Source organism: Fistularia commersonii, chromosome 19, assembly GCF_037954325.1.
Source record: "Fistularia commersonii isolate RoL2024-O1a breed Wild chromosome 19, RoL_Fcom_v1.0, whole genome shotgun sequence".
Classification (NCBI taxonomy): Eukaryota; Metazoa; Chordata; class Actinopteri; order Syngnathiformes; family Fistulariidae; genus Fistularia; species Fistularia commersonii.
In genome coordinates, this window is record NC_141302.1 from 2724589 (window position 1) to 2742442 (window position 17854).

At 44.9% G+C, this 17854-nt stretch overlaps 1 protein-coding gene across 1 annotated transcript; it reads right to left on the reverse strand.

The window, feature by feature from the left end:
* Positions 1 to 178: 178 nt before the first annotated feature.
* On the reverse strand, positions 179 to 17647 carry LOC147223430 (adenylate cyclase type 4). Its single transcript, XM_086165678.1, has 26 exons — positions 17483 to 17647; positions 14843 to 15766; positions 12378 to 12575; positions 12146 to 12307; positions 11856 to 12005; positions 10818 to 10972; positions 10569 to 10680; positions 10361 to 10488; positions 9295 to 9453; positions 9044 to 9203; positions 8484 to 8663; positions 8269 to 8300; positions 8034 to 8087; positions 6884 to 6947; positions 6694 to 6791; positions 6460 to 6544; positions 5977 to 6114; positions 5801 to 5878; positions 5061 to 5236; positions 4122 to 4206; positions 3836 to 3994; positions 3152 to 3298; positions 2963 to 3064; positions 2623 to 2737; positions 2389 to 2513; positions 179 to 1588 (listed from the first exon to the last, which is right to left on the reverse strand). The coding sequence occupies exons 2-26, from the start codon at positions 15689 to 15691 to the stop codon at positions 1454 to 1456; spliced, it is 3846 nt and encodes a 1281-aa protein (XP_086021804.1). The 5' UTR covers positions 15692 to 15766; positions 17483 to 17647; the 3' UTR covers positions 179 to 1453.
* Positions 17648 to 17854: the final 207 nt, after the last annotated feature.

The following is a 17854-nucleotide window of genomic DNA, read 5'->3' on the forward strand; positions in this document are numbered from 1 at the left end:
AACCGCATCGTGAAGCAGGAAGCAGTTTGATTGACAGCGGCCGAAACCAATGGCAAGTGAGAAAAAACTTTGGTGAAAGGTAGTTTGAACCAATCAGATAGCTTGTGGACAGGGGGAAAATTCCACTGTATCCCATAGGTAGTCATGATGACACACACAGTGACACATTTTACTTCACTTTAATTTGTTTATAAATAGTAATAGAAAAAAATATATATTTCCACAGTATGTACATCAACAAAAATGTACAGCTTCTTTTCAAAAATACAGACTCCGAGAAATGAATCTACACCTCCGTCTAGACAACTAAAACACAGAATTGGGACAATAGAAAGTGCAATGTGAAATGAACATGAGAGGACAGGTTATGGTGCATGATAGGCACAGTTTGATTTCAGACGTTCAGGCTCCGTATCATAAATACAACTGAAAATAATTTAAAAAAAAAACCCTAGTGGAATTAAACTCAAATTTGAATTGCATCCCTCTGATGCCTACAATTGATTTTTTTTTCTCCTTACACCATTTTCTTTTACTGTATCTTTTAGCTAAATTTCCCAGATACATATACTAATATGCATATATATGTTTATATATGTAGATGTAGTGAGTGGTGGTCAAATACGACCTCCAAACTGTGCCTTTATGACCACAACATGCCAGAGCCTTGACGAAGATGTGCCGCAATGAGTTTTGTTAAGAAGCTGATAAAGAAAACTCTACCTAACATGAAGTAAACTTCTCCCTTTTGCTTAAAATAAGAGAGGCTGCCCTTTTTCATTTAGGCCTCTTTGATAGGGAAAGTGTTAAACTGTCATGCGAAAAATTCAGGACAAATTCTGTCTTCGAGCAAAAAATTATTTTTCTTTTTTTTTTGTCTTAACGCAATTCCTTCTCATATCAATATTCCTGTCCTGTAGTTGTTTTTTTTCATCCATGGAAAAGGATACAGAGTGTTGTATTTGTTTACAAACAAAAAATTTTGAGATCAACAAAAGCAGAGCTTCAACAAACTGCCAAGTAATGACACCTTAACGGAGTGTACTGTATCTGGAAATGACCTCTTTGGAAACATACTCGTAAAATAAAAATCCTTCATTAAACAACCGAGATGGCTGCTGCTCTTTCCGCTCAAAAGCATGGAAAGTGAGGTGGGCGTCTGTCAGCCATGATACCTGTACCATAAACGACATCCCACCTCCCTCATTATTATTATTATTATTATAATACATTATTCAAAATCATGGTGGGAGGTGTTTGTAATCCAGATTACAAAGCGTCCCGGGGTCAGGACTTTATTTAGAGTCTCATCCAAAAGACAAAGGCGGTCCCTCGGCGGTTGCGGCGAACAGCTGACGACCCCTGTGGCTGCGTCCAGGCAGCGCGGGCCCGCGTCAACCGCCGGTGGATCCGGTTATCTCTGGGTTAGCTAGCGGGGCCTCGCGCTGTTGACTCAGAACTGTGCGCAGGACTGGTCTGTGTTGACAAAGTAAGTGGTGAGATTGCCTTTGCCCTTGACGTGGACCACGCCTCGGAGAGTGACGCCGTAGCCCACGCTCTGGACCACCTGGGCCGTCTCCTCGGTCACCTGAGAGGAAGGATTTGACTTCAGAGAGCTTCAGTTTGTAGACCAACGGCAGCCGGGGATTATCCCGCAGTTTGGCAGGCGAGTGCAGCCAAATATTTCATATAAAAACCAAAACAATGGGAATCTATATTTAGAGAACAAAACACCTTTGAGTGCAGGAATCTATCTGGCTATAATTATAAAGGGCGAAGGGATAATGATATGAGTTGCAATAACTGTGGATAAAATATCAGTGAAATGGAACATGGAAATATCCTGGACTTTGCAGCCACCCACGGTGTCCAAAGCTCTCTTTTCTCATAGTGTAACAATGGAGCAAAACTGCTACACTGATATTTGACATTGTTTTGCACCATGCAAACTACTGTTTTTTTTTTGAACAATCCCAAACTGCATTACATTGCAGTTCTACATAAAGTGATGGACTGAATTGGAATAAAAGCACAAGCGGAGAAAAAAAAAAAAAAAAAAAACTAGGCTGGATTATAAGAGATTTTTGACATAATTTCATGATCCAGATTGGGAGGGGGCATCTGAGGTTGTAAGGTTGTAATTACACAAAGCTGATTTTGTTACTCTATGGGAGGCAAAGGGAGAGAATCAGCATGAACTGGAGGTCAGATACTGACCCGGGTCCGTGACACGGGATGGAAACAAGCCGCCTTGTTCACCAAAATGTAGTTTAATCTTTACTAGCTGATGTGCGTCGCCGTCTGATTCATGACCCCTTTTCAAAATGTTATTTCTACATGTAGATACCAGGTACGTTGCTATTTTTCTCTCTCTTCTGTCGGACTGACCTGGATCTTGTCCAGCACGCCGGTGCTGTCCATCCTGCTGGCCACGTTGACCGAGTTACCCCAGATATCGTACTGCGGTTTGTGAGCTCCGATGACTCCGGCGATGACCGGGCCGTGGTTGATCCCTGCACGGCGGACAAATCCGTTCAACAATAAACCGCGCATTGGTGAGAATTCGCGACATTTCCCTTTTTATTTCGATCGCACTGTGACTACCGGTTTCCACGCACTCACCGATCCGGAGTTTGAAGCTGTTGAAGGAGTGTGTGTTGATGAGTTCCAGTTTGTTCATGAGAGCGATGGCGAACTCCACCATGGAGCGCACGTGGCTGTAGAACATGTCACATTTCTGAAGGGGGAGCCAGAGATCACGTCAGTCGGGTTTAAGGCCGCTGGCCTTTGGCGAGCTGGACAGATTTTATCCCGGGTATCTCCGGATTCAGCGCATTAGTTGATTCAGCTCGGATTATTCAGCCGTGGACGCTGAAAGAACTACCCGAAAAAGTGTTGCATGGCGGTACTTTTAAATATCCTCTTTGATAAAGTGTTTGAGGAAAACTTTATGGGAATGAACCTTTTTGTCGTCGGCCGAGTGCGTCAGCCCCGCAGCCGCCATGTAGGTGCTGCCGATGGTCTTGATCTTCTCCACGGAGGAAAACTTGGGCTTGGACAGAAGCTGTGTGACAGACAGAATGAGAGCACGGAGTTCTCTAACCCCGGACTGCGCACAGTAAAGTATTCATCCACACTTTCTTCCTCATACCTCATCAAAGTCTGCGATGATCTCATTGAGGAAGCGCAGACACTCCAGGCCGTCCCGGTTGGCGCTGCTCTCGCTGTAGAACTCTTTAAACTGAGGCACGGAGGCGAACATCACACACACGCAGTCATAGGACTGGCTGTACAGGTCCTGAGGTGGAGGGTTGTAAAGTGCAGAGTTTCAAAAAAGACATACTGTACATTCTGCAAGGTGTTATGTTGCGGAGTTCAAACGTCAGGCTTGCTAATTTCTCAGATCCCTGTCCTTCATGACCAAGGAGGGGAAACGAGGAGGCGGGCCGGCACGACTGCTGAGGCCTTGAAGAAGTGATCGTCTTTGTCGTCATTTTCAAGTGAACGTGTCAGACTAGTTGCAGAAAGTAAAGCAACAGACGTTGGAGTCGCTGGTAACGTCCAGTACCAGGAAGTTTACTGGAAAAATCACGTGCACTCCGGTATTATCTTTTCCTTTTCAAAATTCTAGGTGCTTTTTTTTTTTCTACGGTTTAGTTTGATTTATTAATACAAAGCCTTTCTATCGAAGTGCATCATAAAAACTCCACAATTCAAACAAAAAAATATGAAGATGTATGATTCAATTTAGAATAACTGAAAAGCAAGCGAGTCTTAAAATAAATATATGAATTAAAAAAAAAAAAAAAGAACCAAAGTCTTCGGTTTTGTTCACCTGGTTGCGAACAGCCTTGCCCATAAAGAAGGAGGCGACATGGTGCGGCAGGACGTTCTGGAGGAGAAGCTTGTTGACGTTCTCCATTGTCTCCATCTCCTCTCGCTCCACCTGGAAGCAACGCTCCAGCAGGAAGTCCACACGGCAGCCCAGCTCGTCCTGACAGAGGTAGATGGTGGGAAATAAGTACGGGGGAAATTTGGATAAAGGGTGAAAAAAAAACAAAAAGAAAAGGTTCGAGAGCCAGTGCTCACACACACCCACACCCACACACACACACACACACCTGTCTGGCCAGTATGAGGCAGACGATGTAAAAGATTACCAGCCAAACTCCAGACATGATCTGAGGGTCTTTCAGGATGCCGGGCCTGAGGAGAGAAACACACACACGCACGCACGCAAACACACACAACATTAAAAATCATACTGCATCAAAAAAATGTCTTTGGTCTATTAACTTTCTTGTTATTAGGTTACATAATGGCAGAAATAATAGAGCCCTGAATCAAAGAGTGAATGGGGCTTGTACTCAGGAAGGCCTCCCTCAATGGTGCCCTGCTGAATAAATAACGGTGAACTGAAACTCTAGACAAAGACTCACAAAAGGCAGGAAATGCAAAACCTCTGCTGGGAAAGCAGGAGAGTGCGGTGTCTGCGGAGAGAGGCCACGTGGGAAGCGGGCGAGAAGGAAAGTTATTCCGAGACGGGGTTTCGGTGGAAACGCATTGGCTTTCCGAACGCCCGTGCACGCCGAGACGTGCTTTGGAAACTGAGCGGGACGATTTCATTTGGGTTCTTTTATTTACGGTTACGCAAGTCTGTTCCTGCTGCTTCTGTTTTGCCCGTTTGCGGTTTAACCGTCAGTTTTGTATCTTAAATGCAAATGCATTGCATATCAGTAGATGACATTGTGGCGAGAAACAATAGAAATCATTTATAAATAAATACATAGAAATGGAGGATTGGTGAACAGGTGCGCCACACCCTTGATGCTGAAAAAAATGAACATGAATATTTCTATCTGACTTATTGACTCTGTAGCAGCCAGTTTCTCGTCCAAACATGTTCAATTCTGAAGAAAAAAAACAAAAAAGTCAAATCACAAACATCTAAAAGCGAGAGCAATTTTCATTCACGTCAGTGTAAAATACATTTCATAACGTGTATCTATTCACGTGGAGAAATCAATTCCCAGCCTAAAGCTGCTCTGCGCGGCGCTCACCGGGTGTTGTTGTAGAGCAGGCTGACCAGGCAGTAGGACCTGGGCGCGTAGACGTGCAGGAAGAGGGCCAGGTAAACCACCACGGCCAAGGTGAGCAGCAGCGCCTTGACGGACAGACAGATCCTGACGAACACGATCACTCCCAGCATGGCCAGCAGGCAGCAGTACAGGTAGTACTGCGTGTTTTGAGATGGGGGGGGGGGCGCGTGACAAATGTATACGTTATGACGAATGCAACTTTATTAATCCCGAAGGAAATTGTTGTGCCCGAGTTTCAAGTAAAAACATAACAGTAATAGACAATAGTGGAAAGGACGAAGAATAAGAAATATAATGAAATACAAATTGTTTTAGCTGTTAGCAGTAACTACAAAGATTGAAGATTCCCTGCGGCTGAGGGAAGAGGAATTAAAAAGTGTGTCTTCTTATGTAACTTGTGTGCAAATTCAAGGAAGCTTCTAGCTCAGGCAAACATCTGCAAACTCCTGGTGGATTTTGTGTAAGTTTGGAGGACGTTTCCCTGCTGATTTTCTACTGGTGGAACTTTGCTCCAACTTCAAAATCATGAAGAAATTAAAAAAAAAAAAAAAAAAAAAAAAAAAATCTACAGTACATGTTTAAAGCCCGTTATAAATGTTTGATTGATATGATAAAATCTTGAGATCGAGTCATCTTTCCTGTTGAACCTACTATCCATCGACGTCCAGAGTGTGGTGAAGCATTATTTTGGGGGTACTCACTGGAACTGTGTACAGTCTAAAACCCTCCAGCTCCGTCCTGTCAGTAATTGAGGTACAGTTGTTCCCTGGGAGGAAGAACTGAGGGGAAAACACAAACAGGTGCAAGGACAAGGAGTTGTAGATACGGACAGAAACAAACAACAACAAAAACAAAAAAAAACTCAATTATTACTCACAAAGTTGAGGATGGCCATCAGCAGGGTGATGAGCACACACAGGCTGACAAAGAAGAGTCTTATGGCGGCCTTGGTGGACACACTGCGGGACAGTCCTGATATCCACTGCACACTCAGCGGCATCTTGGACTGCCATTTCTACAGGAAAGCACGGCACATCCTTAAAGCACGCTGATCTATGAAGTCCTTGATTTTATAACGACTTTTAATTTGGTTGGGAAAACCTCTTTCACACTCTAAAGTGTACTTCGGTGTCTGACACGACCAATAACAATAGTTTATGAGGCTTTTCCGACAAAACCAAGGGCTTGGTAACAAATTGAGAACGGTTGATCACTGGCACAAAGAGAACAATAAAAGAGAAGTAGGCTGGTTATTAAGAAGATTACCAACACATTATCTACCAAGACTCTTGTTGCTATGGCAATGAATACTCAGACCTGCCCTGAATGAGTCTTGAAGGGGTTATTTTTCTTCACAAACCTCAAAGTATCCAGTGAAGGAGATGGACAGGAGCAGCACTATGACAGGAAAGGTTGCACCGTAGGACACTGCCATTTCAAAGTTCCTGAAAAGGATGGGGAAAATGGGAACAATCAGTGTTTTGATGTTTGTTTTTTTTGTCATCACACTGATGATCAGTCTTATTCTGGTTCAATTCAGACCACGATGAAGTGAAAACGTGTGTGGATGCAGGCGGCGTGCGACGGCGCTTACTTTTCGGAGACGAGCATCTGGACGGTGAAAAGGGTGATGAATATCAAAGCGATGCAGCTCATAGACTGGTGCAAACCCTTCACCTCCGAGAGACGAAACTACAACGCGCAAAAAAAACGACCCACGTAAGACACGATGAAACGGGGAAAACGTGGTTCGGACGCCCGGGCGGCGCTCACGGTGATGCTACCTGCTTCTCCAGGCTCATGTCATTGAACAGCAGCGTCAGACAGTTGAGCTTCTTTGCTCTCCTCCTGAAAACAGATCCGAAAGCCAAAATGAAACATGCCGAAAGATTGTATAACTGCCTTCGTGCTGATAAACTGTCTCAAAAGACAATGTTTGCTGTTATTTTACCCCCAGGAGGAATATTATTCACTATTACTGTTATAACTGTAAAGCAGTTGCAAGTTTTGTTTTGTTTTTTTTGTGTTTTTCGTGTTTCTTGAATGTTCCTTCTGGGTCTTGCATGATCACGTTACCCTGTAAGGCAGTATTTTCACATGTTCGAGAAATGTAAGCTCACATTGAAGCAACTCACGATGACTTGATCGACATAAATTTGCCTTTTCACAGTCATATTTTATCATTCAGAAGATTTAAATTCAAGAGAATTCACGGTTGATCGTTTTTCCTTTTTGAAAATGTTTCATTATAATTCATGGTTGTAGCTATATCATTCCATTTTTACAGATATTGTGCCAGTTTTCTTATTCATATACTGTAATTTCCAGACTATAAGCCGCTTCTTTTTTCACACACTTTGAACACCCTGGCTGAAACAACGATGTGGCTAACCTGTGGATTTTTGAGGGCCTTGTCACATCGGATCAATGAAATTACCACGAAATTCTGAGGCCGTTCAATTCTAACCCAGAAGAAGACGACTAACGTATTTAGTGCCCAGGAGGAGGACCAAGACAGCAATCAGTAGGAGAAGGACAAAGCAGGGATGGATGGACTTTTCCTCGTCTTATTTATGATTAATATTTTTCATCGGCCGTGTTAAATGCGCTGTTCGGAAAAAATGCATTTCTAGTAGGTATTTGTGGACGTTACTGGTATCTATTTAATTTAAGTTAAAAAAAAAGTTTCTGTGTAAATATCTCATGTCACAACGTGGATACCTGCGGCTTATTTACGTACACATGTATTTATTTTGCTATTTTTAGCAGGTGGGCTTATATTCAGGTGCGCTCAATAGAAATTACGGTCGTCGTCTTTTTAAACTTTTAAATTAGTACACAAGGAGGTGTGTAGAAACGTACATAAATGTAGTTTATCTCCAAATTAGCCTCCGTATTACTTGGGATTTAAGTTGTGCTGGGACGGACTCTTACCCTGCGGTGTCCAGCGTGTCTAGCGATCCTCTAACTCCGTGATCTACAACCAAACTGAGACAAAGCAGCAGAATGTGAGAGAATGCAAAAAAGCGATACATCTTGACTATAACTAAAGCGTTCATGAGGTCAGACTCTGGCGCAAACGTTCCGCATTCGCTCTCCTCTGGAGTGAATAATGGACGTGTATTTCAGGAAACGCTTTCCACACATTTTTCTTTGTAACTGAACTTACCAATTAGGATTGTTCTGGCAAGGTGGTTTTTCCTGAAACACACACAAACACAATAGCAACATGATTGAAATCATATTTGTACGTGCAGATTCTAAAGATACATCTAAGGCTGTTCAATGGGTTTTCTTTAAGACTGGTCTAAAAATGTGTGTGTGTGTGTGTGGGCAGGTGGAGGGAGGTTATGGAAGGAGGATGGGCGCAGCACAAATACATACAGCAGAAGACTGTTCTTGGTTTGTCTTGGTGACCCTGGAGGGTAAGATTTTCTTCTTGGAGTGTTTGGCCTCCGGGTTGCTGAGGTCAGCGAAGGGGTGGATGTTCTGCCAGGACTGCAGGTACTGAGACATCCGGACAGAGGCTCGCTGCCTGCTCTCGCTGGACGCAAGAGTGTTGGCCTGGAGACAAGAAGGAGATCGTTTTGCTTTATGTTTTGTGCAATCAGAGATGGTTTTCCTCTAAGTGGCTCAATCAGCAGAATCCTCACAACCCGGCCTCTTTGCGGAGACGCGGGCTCATCCATTTTCCGTTGTTGCTTCGACTGAAATTTGTCCGGTGTTACCAAACATTTTGGTTTATGGAGTCACATTTAGGCGCAAATCGATTCTTAGGCTCATTAAAAAAAAATGTTAAGTATCCTCACAGCTGTTTTTTCCCCATTTTGCTTTTTAGCGCTTATTGAGGTCTTCTTCTGTTGCGACATAATGTGACTTTAAAAGATTTTTCAAACGGTCTGATTGTTCGCACACACATTTCACATACAGGTGTGTATTCCTACCGCTCTGGGTCTTCTAGCGTTGCCGTCCGGCTTCAGAGGGTCGATCACGAGGAATGTTTTTCTTCCTTTGAGAAGAGGATTGCGATTACCGCCGTCCCCGTCCTCCACTTGGTACGCTCCATTCAAGTGCTGCAGGGTCTCTTCTGTGATGTGAACCCGCCTGGTCACGACAAAAACACATAAACGATCGATTAATAAATAGAATATCAGATCATTTCAGATCATGTAAACTATTTGAGGGGTTCTCTCACCCCGGGAGGCCTCCTGACTCCATGTGGTTGGCCAACGTGACGTCATGTGACCACACGTCGTACTGCCATTTCTGCAAGCCGATGACGCCGCAGAGCACGTTGCCGGTGTGAACGCCCACCCGCATGCTGATGTCCACGCCGGTTGCCTCTCGCAGTTTACTACAAGGAGAAATATCAAGTCAGTCCTCAAGCTGCTTTTGTACATTCCTTAAAAAAAAAAAAAAAAAAATCTAGCCTGTGCAAAGGCTTGCAAAAACAGATCAAATGTGCAGATACAGTGGGATCAGATTGAAGAGGAGCAGTTAAAAACTATTCACGTTGTAAATTAGGAGTATTTGACTATATTATCCAGAGTGATTTCACTTGTGGTGGTGAAGATAGTATCAGAGTGAAAGGAGGAAGTTACAGTTAGTTATCTTATGCAAATTGGGTTTTTTTTTTTTTTTTGTTTATCTCTATGGCTGGAAAACAAGAATCAGGAAGTATGCGATCAACCAAAATGCCACAGAAGCAAAAGTACTTCTGTTTATTTTCCTTCAACGTTACTCGTTTCATCAAAGCAAAAGGACAAACGCAGGGTAAAAAAAAAAGTTTGGGTTCGCCCAAATTGGTAACCAGGCGATCCCGGGTCATCGGGTTTGAGGCGAGGTCACCCTGGACCGGTCGATCACAGGGGCCACAAATAGAGACGTACGACATTTCACTGTCTTATTCACACATCTGAGCAATTTTGGGTCTCCGATGACCCAACGACATGTTTTCGGACTGTGGGAGGAAACTGGAGAGAAGGCGGAAACTCCACACAGAAAAGCATCGGGATGGAACCGTGAACCTCCTTGCCGTGAGGGGGAAGCGCGAACCACCGCACTGCCCTTTGTCACAAATTATGAGAGTGAATACGACATGCTAATACATCGTGGCCAACTTTAACAGTTTGCAGCCATGTTTTTGACCCTTTACTCGCCTCTACCAGTACAGTTTGACAATATTGTGACTCAACCGGGTTCACTTCTTTTCTTCAAACACGAGTAGGGAAAAGACAACGGATGACTTCATCGGAGCTGACCTGATGGCCGTGCACATATCCAGCCCCATCTGGACACAGTTGCCGGCGTGGGACGGGATGGGGTCCGGCAGTCCAGAGACACAGTAGTAGCAGTCGCCCAGGATCTTAATGCGCAGACATCCGTTCTTCTGCGGATGAAGAGAAACAGAGTTCTCAACAACTGGGTCGTTGCTTTTCCGAAATGGGCCGGATGTGTCGGTATTTGCACCTTGGCGATGTCGTCGAAGCGGCCGAAGAGCTTGTTGAGCACGGCCACCAGCTCCTCCGGCGTGCAGGTGCTGGCCAGCTTCGTGAAGCCTACGATATCTGCATACAGGATGCTACACAAACACACACACACACACGGACGGGCAGAAACCTCCGGGTAAAATAATCGGAATACACAGTTCTCATTGGTTCGAGAAGGTGAGATAGTCGAGAGGCGGGCGGGCCCGACTTGTGTGATTGTGATGGTCACCTGACGTCTTTGTGCTGCCGTATATACAGGCTGTGGAAGTTGTGGAAGCTCTGTTCGTTCGCTTTATCGCGCTTGGGTTTGACAAGCCTCTTTATCACCTCCGTTTTTAGCTCCATGGCGATGTAGCGCGGCAACACCGACAGGAGGAGCTGCTCCTGTCGCCGGGGAAACAGAAAGGGGTATGAGGCGGATGCGGCCGGTTACCTTCCGCACCGGACCGCCGTATCTCTGCCCTACGATCTGTTAACAAGCGGCGCGACAGAAATAGACGGCCATCAAATCCCTCCTTGAAACAATGGCCTGTTTGCCCAGCGGATCAGCGGCCATCTATTGCTCTGAGTGCGGTCCGTTTGTGTTTGTCCGCTAAGCGGCTGCCGGGTTTCAGACGAGTGAATGATTAATCTAATGGCTGGCAAAGTCTACAGCAACCAAACCTGGGATGTCCAGGCAGAAACCGGTGTGATGGGAAGGATTTTTTTTAATTCTGCCTGAAAAGGGAACGTGAATTCAATGCTACTCTGGACTAGCAGCCAATTCAATTTCAAAGTTTCATTCGAAACATTTAAAACGGAAAGTCAGTTTTTTAACGTCGTCCACTCAGCCGCAGGTTAATGTCATATGTCACATGGATTTTTTTTCACGATCTAAAAAAAAAAAAGATACCCTGCACCTCGATTTTATTTCATTCATAATAACGCGAATCATTCTAACTTCCATATTCTTCCTTATGTTTAAATATTACCACCACAGCTAACCACAAGCTCAAAATATACACGCCAAGACTTGTTTTTTATTCTATAAATAAACACTATGAAAGGATTGAAAAATAAAAATGTTGATTAGAATGCTTTTTTTTTTTTTTTGTAATTCCCCCCCAAAGAAATATATGGGAAATGAAAATGTTGCCCTCGGATTTACCATTTAAAGATCAAATATTCAGAATTGGTCATTTTGCCTCTGTGAACTATGTGTTGGGCCGAACGGCGTGATCGCTTTCAAAATTAAAACCGTATCAGTCCACGGAGCCGGTGTTTTCACCTGCTGGTATTTCTTGATCTCCTTCTTGGAGCGTATGGCGCTGAACTCCTCCCGCTTCTGATTGGATATCCGGAGGTCGTGCTCGGTCGTCCACAGGTGGAAAACCCCGATGCAGTTAACACACACGAACAGGACCACGTTGGCCACCAGCTGCGGATGGGGTTGTCGAAAGGGAGGTTATTTACTTCCGGTTATACTTTTCCTTTCCGTCTGAGCGGCTCCTCTCTAATCCAAACCCAAAACTTGGCAACGCTCCCGGAGAGGTTTCGCCTCTCGGTTCTTGAGTTTACCTGGACAATCATGTCCGGCGTCTCAGGGCTGGTGACTGGGACGTAGACGCTGATGATGACGATGTGGGACAGGCTGGTTCCGATGCCAACCATGAGGGCCCAGGCCAGAGAGAGCGGCAACACGGTGTAAACACTCAGGGAGAGGAAGAGGAAGAAGGCAACCTGCAGAGGAGAACGCAGCTCAAGACTGGATTCTTTAGCCGTCGCCTACTTCTTCGGGCTTTGCGCTCACCTGTTCCCACGAGGTGACGGGTCCCCCGGTGAAGATGAAGACGATGGCGGTGGTGTACAACGTCACCCAGACGAAGAGGGCCAGGGCCCCCCCGCAGCGCCTCACGGTGGCCAGCCACGGGAGGCAGACGAGCAGGAGAGCGCTCAGGCAGAGGACCACGCACACAACCGACAGGGCCGCGACGTGGACGTTGAGGTTCTGTGCGGAGACGAACGTAAATGAACAATTTTGATTCGATGACTCTTTGCATTCTTTTTAAAGTTAAGGGTACAGGACTAATTCCGAGCATTTAACAATCGTTGAACAACCCACAGAAGCTACGTGATAAAGCCACTCAAAAGTGAACTGGGAACTAACGCAGATTACCGACTAGAACTTACACCGTGACCAAACGTGAATCCTTACGGCTAACTTTTCTGCTGATAAACCCTCTCGGTCATGACGGTCACTGGCGTTTATAGCATTTTTAGGGAAAACTGAGAGGCGAGGGAGTATTTCAGATTCCCCCTGGCGTTGCTGTAGTATCCATCATGGCCACAAGGGGTGTGATTGTGGTTTTGTCGTCAAAAAAAATCTGTTAGTCAAGTTTATCCGACCTGTTTAGGACACTTTTGTCTACAACAGAAAAAGAACTCGAACCCTTGCAGTTTAAAATAGAAAGTGATATGTAATGTAAAACTGCGACACGGCTGCGCCTGCTGAGGCATTCCTGTCATCGAGGCAACACAGCAGAACAAGTATTGTCTGCCTTGGAATTTGGTTCAAGTTTAGTTTAATACTTGATCGCATTCCGACGGAGGCATCAACAGCAATTGTAAGAAACATCTCTTTGTCATTCCTTCAGTTTTGTCAGATCCGCTGAAGACAAATGTCATTCAACCGCAAGTTGATAGACAACCAGTAAGGTTTTGTTTTCCATTTGAAAACTGGAAGCTATCAGACAGACGGACTCAGCACATTCAAAAAAGCGAGTTCTGGTCACTTTTAGGGGACTTTTACTTTAGAAGTTTTGCCTCCAGAAACTTTTCAGAACATCTTCCAGGGTTGATTCAAATCCGGAAAAAAATCATTTCCAAGCAGGCCGAGGAATGACACAGGCACACTAATTCTACTCCTCATTTATTAATGAAAAGTCTCTGGCTTGCAAAAGGTGGCAACTGCAGCCATCTGATCTCTCTGGCTGATATGAGCAGCAAATTCCACGGAGAGTACGGACGTATTTCTGTTCCCACCACTCATTTAATAGGAGGAAGTCAAAAAAGAAAGCGGTCCGTACGTGCAGGTTTAACCGTGCATCCGGTTACCCGCCGCAAGAGGTAATCTTAATTATTTAAAGGTCGTCTGCAGGCAGATATAGCCGTCGAGCCTCCCAGGGAGTTTGCCATGTATAAATAATGAACCTGATCACAGGGCGAAGCTGGCAGATGGTTTCATGTCAGATGTGACCATTTTGATCATCTCCCATTGGGGCCAAAAAATGACTTTTCTGCCCTGTTCCATTTGTGGTGAACCCTCTCTGACATATTTTGACTGAACAAATTTTTTGTTTCCTATGACACATAAAGAGCAAAAGTTATTTCCAGTTAATGAACTGACAACAACCTGCAGCCTTGACTGCGGTGCTGTTTCTCGCGCCGGGAGCTGACATTTGATTGCATTTACAGACATTAAGAGCATCCACAGTGCTCTTCTGTAATGAATTGGTGCTTCGTTAGATTCAAATGTCATTTTGTCTTCGATTTGAATACATTCTTTCTGCAAGTTTATTCAAGTTTCATAATGTTCAACCTACAAAAGAAGCTCTGGAACAGATCAGGGAGCGACTGGATTTGGATTTATAAGCACTTCTGTGATGCAACTGTAAAAACGGGGGTTTGAAATGAGAAACAAGTGCTTCCACTTCAAAGGGGGAAGGGAAGACTCAGAAATTGACAATAAAATCACGTGCCTTAATTTAAGAGTTAAGAGCTTTACGACCCCTCCCCCCCGACACACACGCGTTTGAAAAAAGTGCACCTGAGAAATACTACCCTCAGAAACAGACCAATTGTTGGTGGGCAGTTTTGAATAAATCAATATCTCCATGTTTAGAAGATGTTTTTTGGATATCAGCGTCTACCATCGTATCTGCTTGGACAGGGAAATTCTGACATTTAAGTGCAGAATTGAGATCATTACAAACAGAAGTACTTTATGCACCTCCGGTTTGCTTTCTTTTAGGTGCTTATTAACTTGCTGGATACTTTGAAGCAAATTACTGCGGATGGCAGTTCAAATCTTTAACTGATCTTATGAATCATTTCCATCTACCAATGAATGACACGTCTCTGGCTGAAGAAATATGAAACAAAGAATCCAAAGTTTTAAGATTTAGGGAATAATTACTGATAAAATATTGTTTTTTCTAAACATGTTTCTCACGCTCACTGCCCCTCCCATGAACACACACTCTGGCTCCGTCTTACCCTTCCTGTAGTTGGAATGAGGACGATGATGGCCACACAGAAGGCCAAAGACAGCACCAGGCCAGACAGCATGGCGGGCGTCTCTTCCACACACTGGAGGAAAGCTCTGTGGACGGCCTGGTAGCAGCAGCATACTCCCTCTGTCACCGTGCGTCGTGAGCGCGTGCTCCTCCGCTCCTCGTCCTCGTCCTCTTCCTCTTCCCAGACACCGTCGATGCTAGTCCTCGTTTGGAAGCTGGCGGACGACGCGTCTGAGCGCGACTCCCCGGATTTCAGGGTAACGGCCGAATCCTTCCTGGAACCACCTTTGTCATCGTCTGAACCCGTGGCGGGGTTTTCCTTCGGCTGGAGAGCGTCTAGACTCATCCCAGAGCAACTGACAGGGGAGTTGGGGTTTGACCTTCTAAAGAAGCAGCCATCGAGGTCAGTCAAATCTTCATCACAGACGTCTGTGCTGAAACTAGTGCAAACATACCCAGGGCTGGATTTTGCGCTTCCGTAGTCCGAGTCACAACAGGAGTTATCGGTTTGCAGCCTCTCGGCGGGCGGGTTCCCCAGAGCCTCGGATTTCGGGGTCTCACTCGCTCCTCTCAACAGAGTGCTGACCATGAGAGGTTGTGAGGCCCGAGCAGTCTTCGCCACACCCACCTCCACACAAACCAGGGATTCGGTGAGCTCCGGCTGATTGTCTGGAACCTGACCGGTGACGTGACTGAAATCATCCATTTCCAGCATGTTGCCACGAGTCCTGCCCTCCTCGTCACTCGGGACCACCACGATGTTTGGCACCGCAGAGACCCGTGAGGTTTCCTCCTCGGCGCCAATCTTGTCCTCAACATCTGCCGGCATTCTGACCCCTCTGAGAGCCTCTTCTATCCACTTGTCACTTGGACTGATCCTGCGTGATAGGAAGCTGGACCCCTCCTGCCAAGAGAAGATCAAAAGTGAGGGAGGCTGGTTTGGAATTAAGACAGAATCAACGGTGATGAATAAAGATGCTCACTGAGAGCTGCTGTTTCTCAGAAGTGCCTGTATCACAAGCAAAAAGGGCTGGTCCTTATTAGTCTTGCTGGCTCAAACCCATTCAGCTGGAAAAAACACCTCAAATTCACATTAATAATTATTACGATTGTAATTTCCAAATACCTGAGCAGATATTATACCAGAAACAGACGTTGAAAAGGTAATTCAAAATATCACAAATCTTTTGTCCCAATGTCCCAGACCTGCTGGCTACAACCAGGTAATAAGCACTTTTGAGATCCGAATTCCATTTTAACAATACACTTTTGAGTTATTTCCCGCATGATGCCCCCCCACCAAGCAAAACACAAAAACTCGTCGGTCTAGCTTAGAGGTTCCTTTACAGAACCATACACATCATCAGGCATGTGCTGGAATGGCATGACACTGGCGCACCCAGTGCACATTAACCTGCCCATCCCCATCATCTACTGTGCTAAATTATATGCTACGATCTTCCCTGGTTGCATTTCCCCCTTTTGTCTGTGTTTGTCTATCTATCTTTGGTCTGTTGACTATGTCCAAGTCAAAACTTCTAAAAGGTCCGTCACACACACTTGGGTGTGTAAACCATGGGATTCAAAGCATATCCATAATCTGCCTCCTCCGCTTCAGGTACATATCTGATTTAATGGCAATGGAGGGATTATCGTAATCTGATTCACCCTGATTGACCGGTTACAGACTGCGTGTGTTTACCTCTTTGAACTCACAGACAACAATCTGTGTCCGCTCATTATTTTGGTAAACTTTACGAGGGGGAAAATGCTCACACACTAACACGGGTGGAAATTCTGTGAGAAGGGCTGTTTTTGCTGCGTTCCTTTCCTCACGTCTGCTGGTTTCGCCGCTTTGTTCGGCTTGTTTGTGAAAAGCTTCAAACGCAGCAGGGATTTCCAAAGCAAAGTCTGGACACTTATAAATCAAAGCGGGGGAAGATTAGAGTTTTTTTTTGTAAATAAATACTCTGCTTTCCTCTGTGATTTCTAAACACACCTATGTCCATAACTGAGGTGGAACCTGATGCATCAATCTGTTGATAAAACAGATCAGCAGACCAATTATACAAATGCTAACATTACCAGAGCCAGTGCAGAGGATGACATGACATTTCACAAATAAGTTTAGGTATGAAACCCGGACTCAGGTGTTTGTTTCAGCTTGTTTTGAAGGATTGCTTGCTAATCCAGGCCAGTTAAACGTTTCCTATAGCCCTCGTAATACTGTACTATACACATGCGGAATAAACAGACAACTCTCTTCCATCAAAAGTTGGTCACCAGCACTTTGAAAGAGGGGGCGGATATTATGAGTGAAGATTGTATCACTTTAGGAAGAAATAGAATAATCTTTTATTTATCTTTGTCGTTGTTGATGGCGACAGGTGAGGCTAATCAATCGATATTACACCGCCCAGACGCACACCCTATTATTATATTTGATATTCTCTAGTCCTTTGCCCGTATTTAATCCGGAAAATCGAATCGCGGTCGAAACGACAAACACAGGAGGGATTATAAGGGTCTCTTTATGCGATGAAATTTATCCAATTTTGAATATAAATGCTGTTTTTTTTTTCTTTTTACAGCGACGACGGGAGAAGTTAGCTTATCTTACCTCATGACTGACGGCCGCGTCGGCTTGACGGCGCAGCTTTATTCCTGTGTTTTCCACGGGCGCTCAACGACGCGCACTGCCAGCCATCGTTAAAAAAATAACAACAAAACGTTACGAACCGAACAAAAAAAATTAAATAAATTAAATTATACGAGGGAAGCCGGTTTTACTTTTCAAACAAGTCTAGAGTTCAGAGCGCGGACGTCGCTCGGAGCGCGAGACGCTCTATCTCTCGCTCTGGAGCGCGCGAGCCGGTTTGCCGAGGCGGGCGCGAGCGCGGCGCAGCCAATGGGAATAGAGATGGGAAGGAGAGGTCAAAGGTCAAGTGTCAACCGTCAAAGGTCAAACCCATGGTCCCCAGAAACAGAACCA

Coding starts and splice junctions, on each gene's coding strand:
- LOC147223430 (XM_086165678.1), bottom strand. CDS start 15,691: ATGCCGGCAGATGTTGAGGACAAGATTGGCGCCGAGGAGGAAACCTCA. Junction 6,545..6,693: donor CAGATGCTCGTCTCCGAAAA/GTAAGCGCCGTC, acceptor CATCCTTTTCAG/GAACTTTGAAATGGCAGTGT. Junction 3,995..4,121: donor GCCTCATACTGGCCAGACAG/GTGTGTGTGTGT, acceptor TACCTCTGTCAG/GACGAGCTGGGCTGCCGTGT.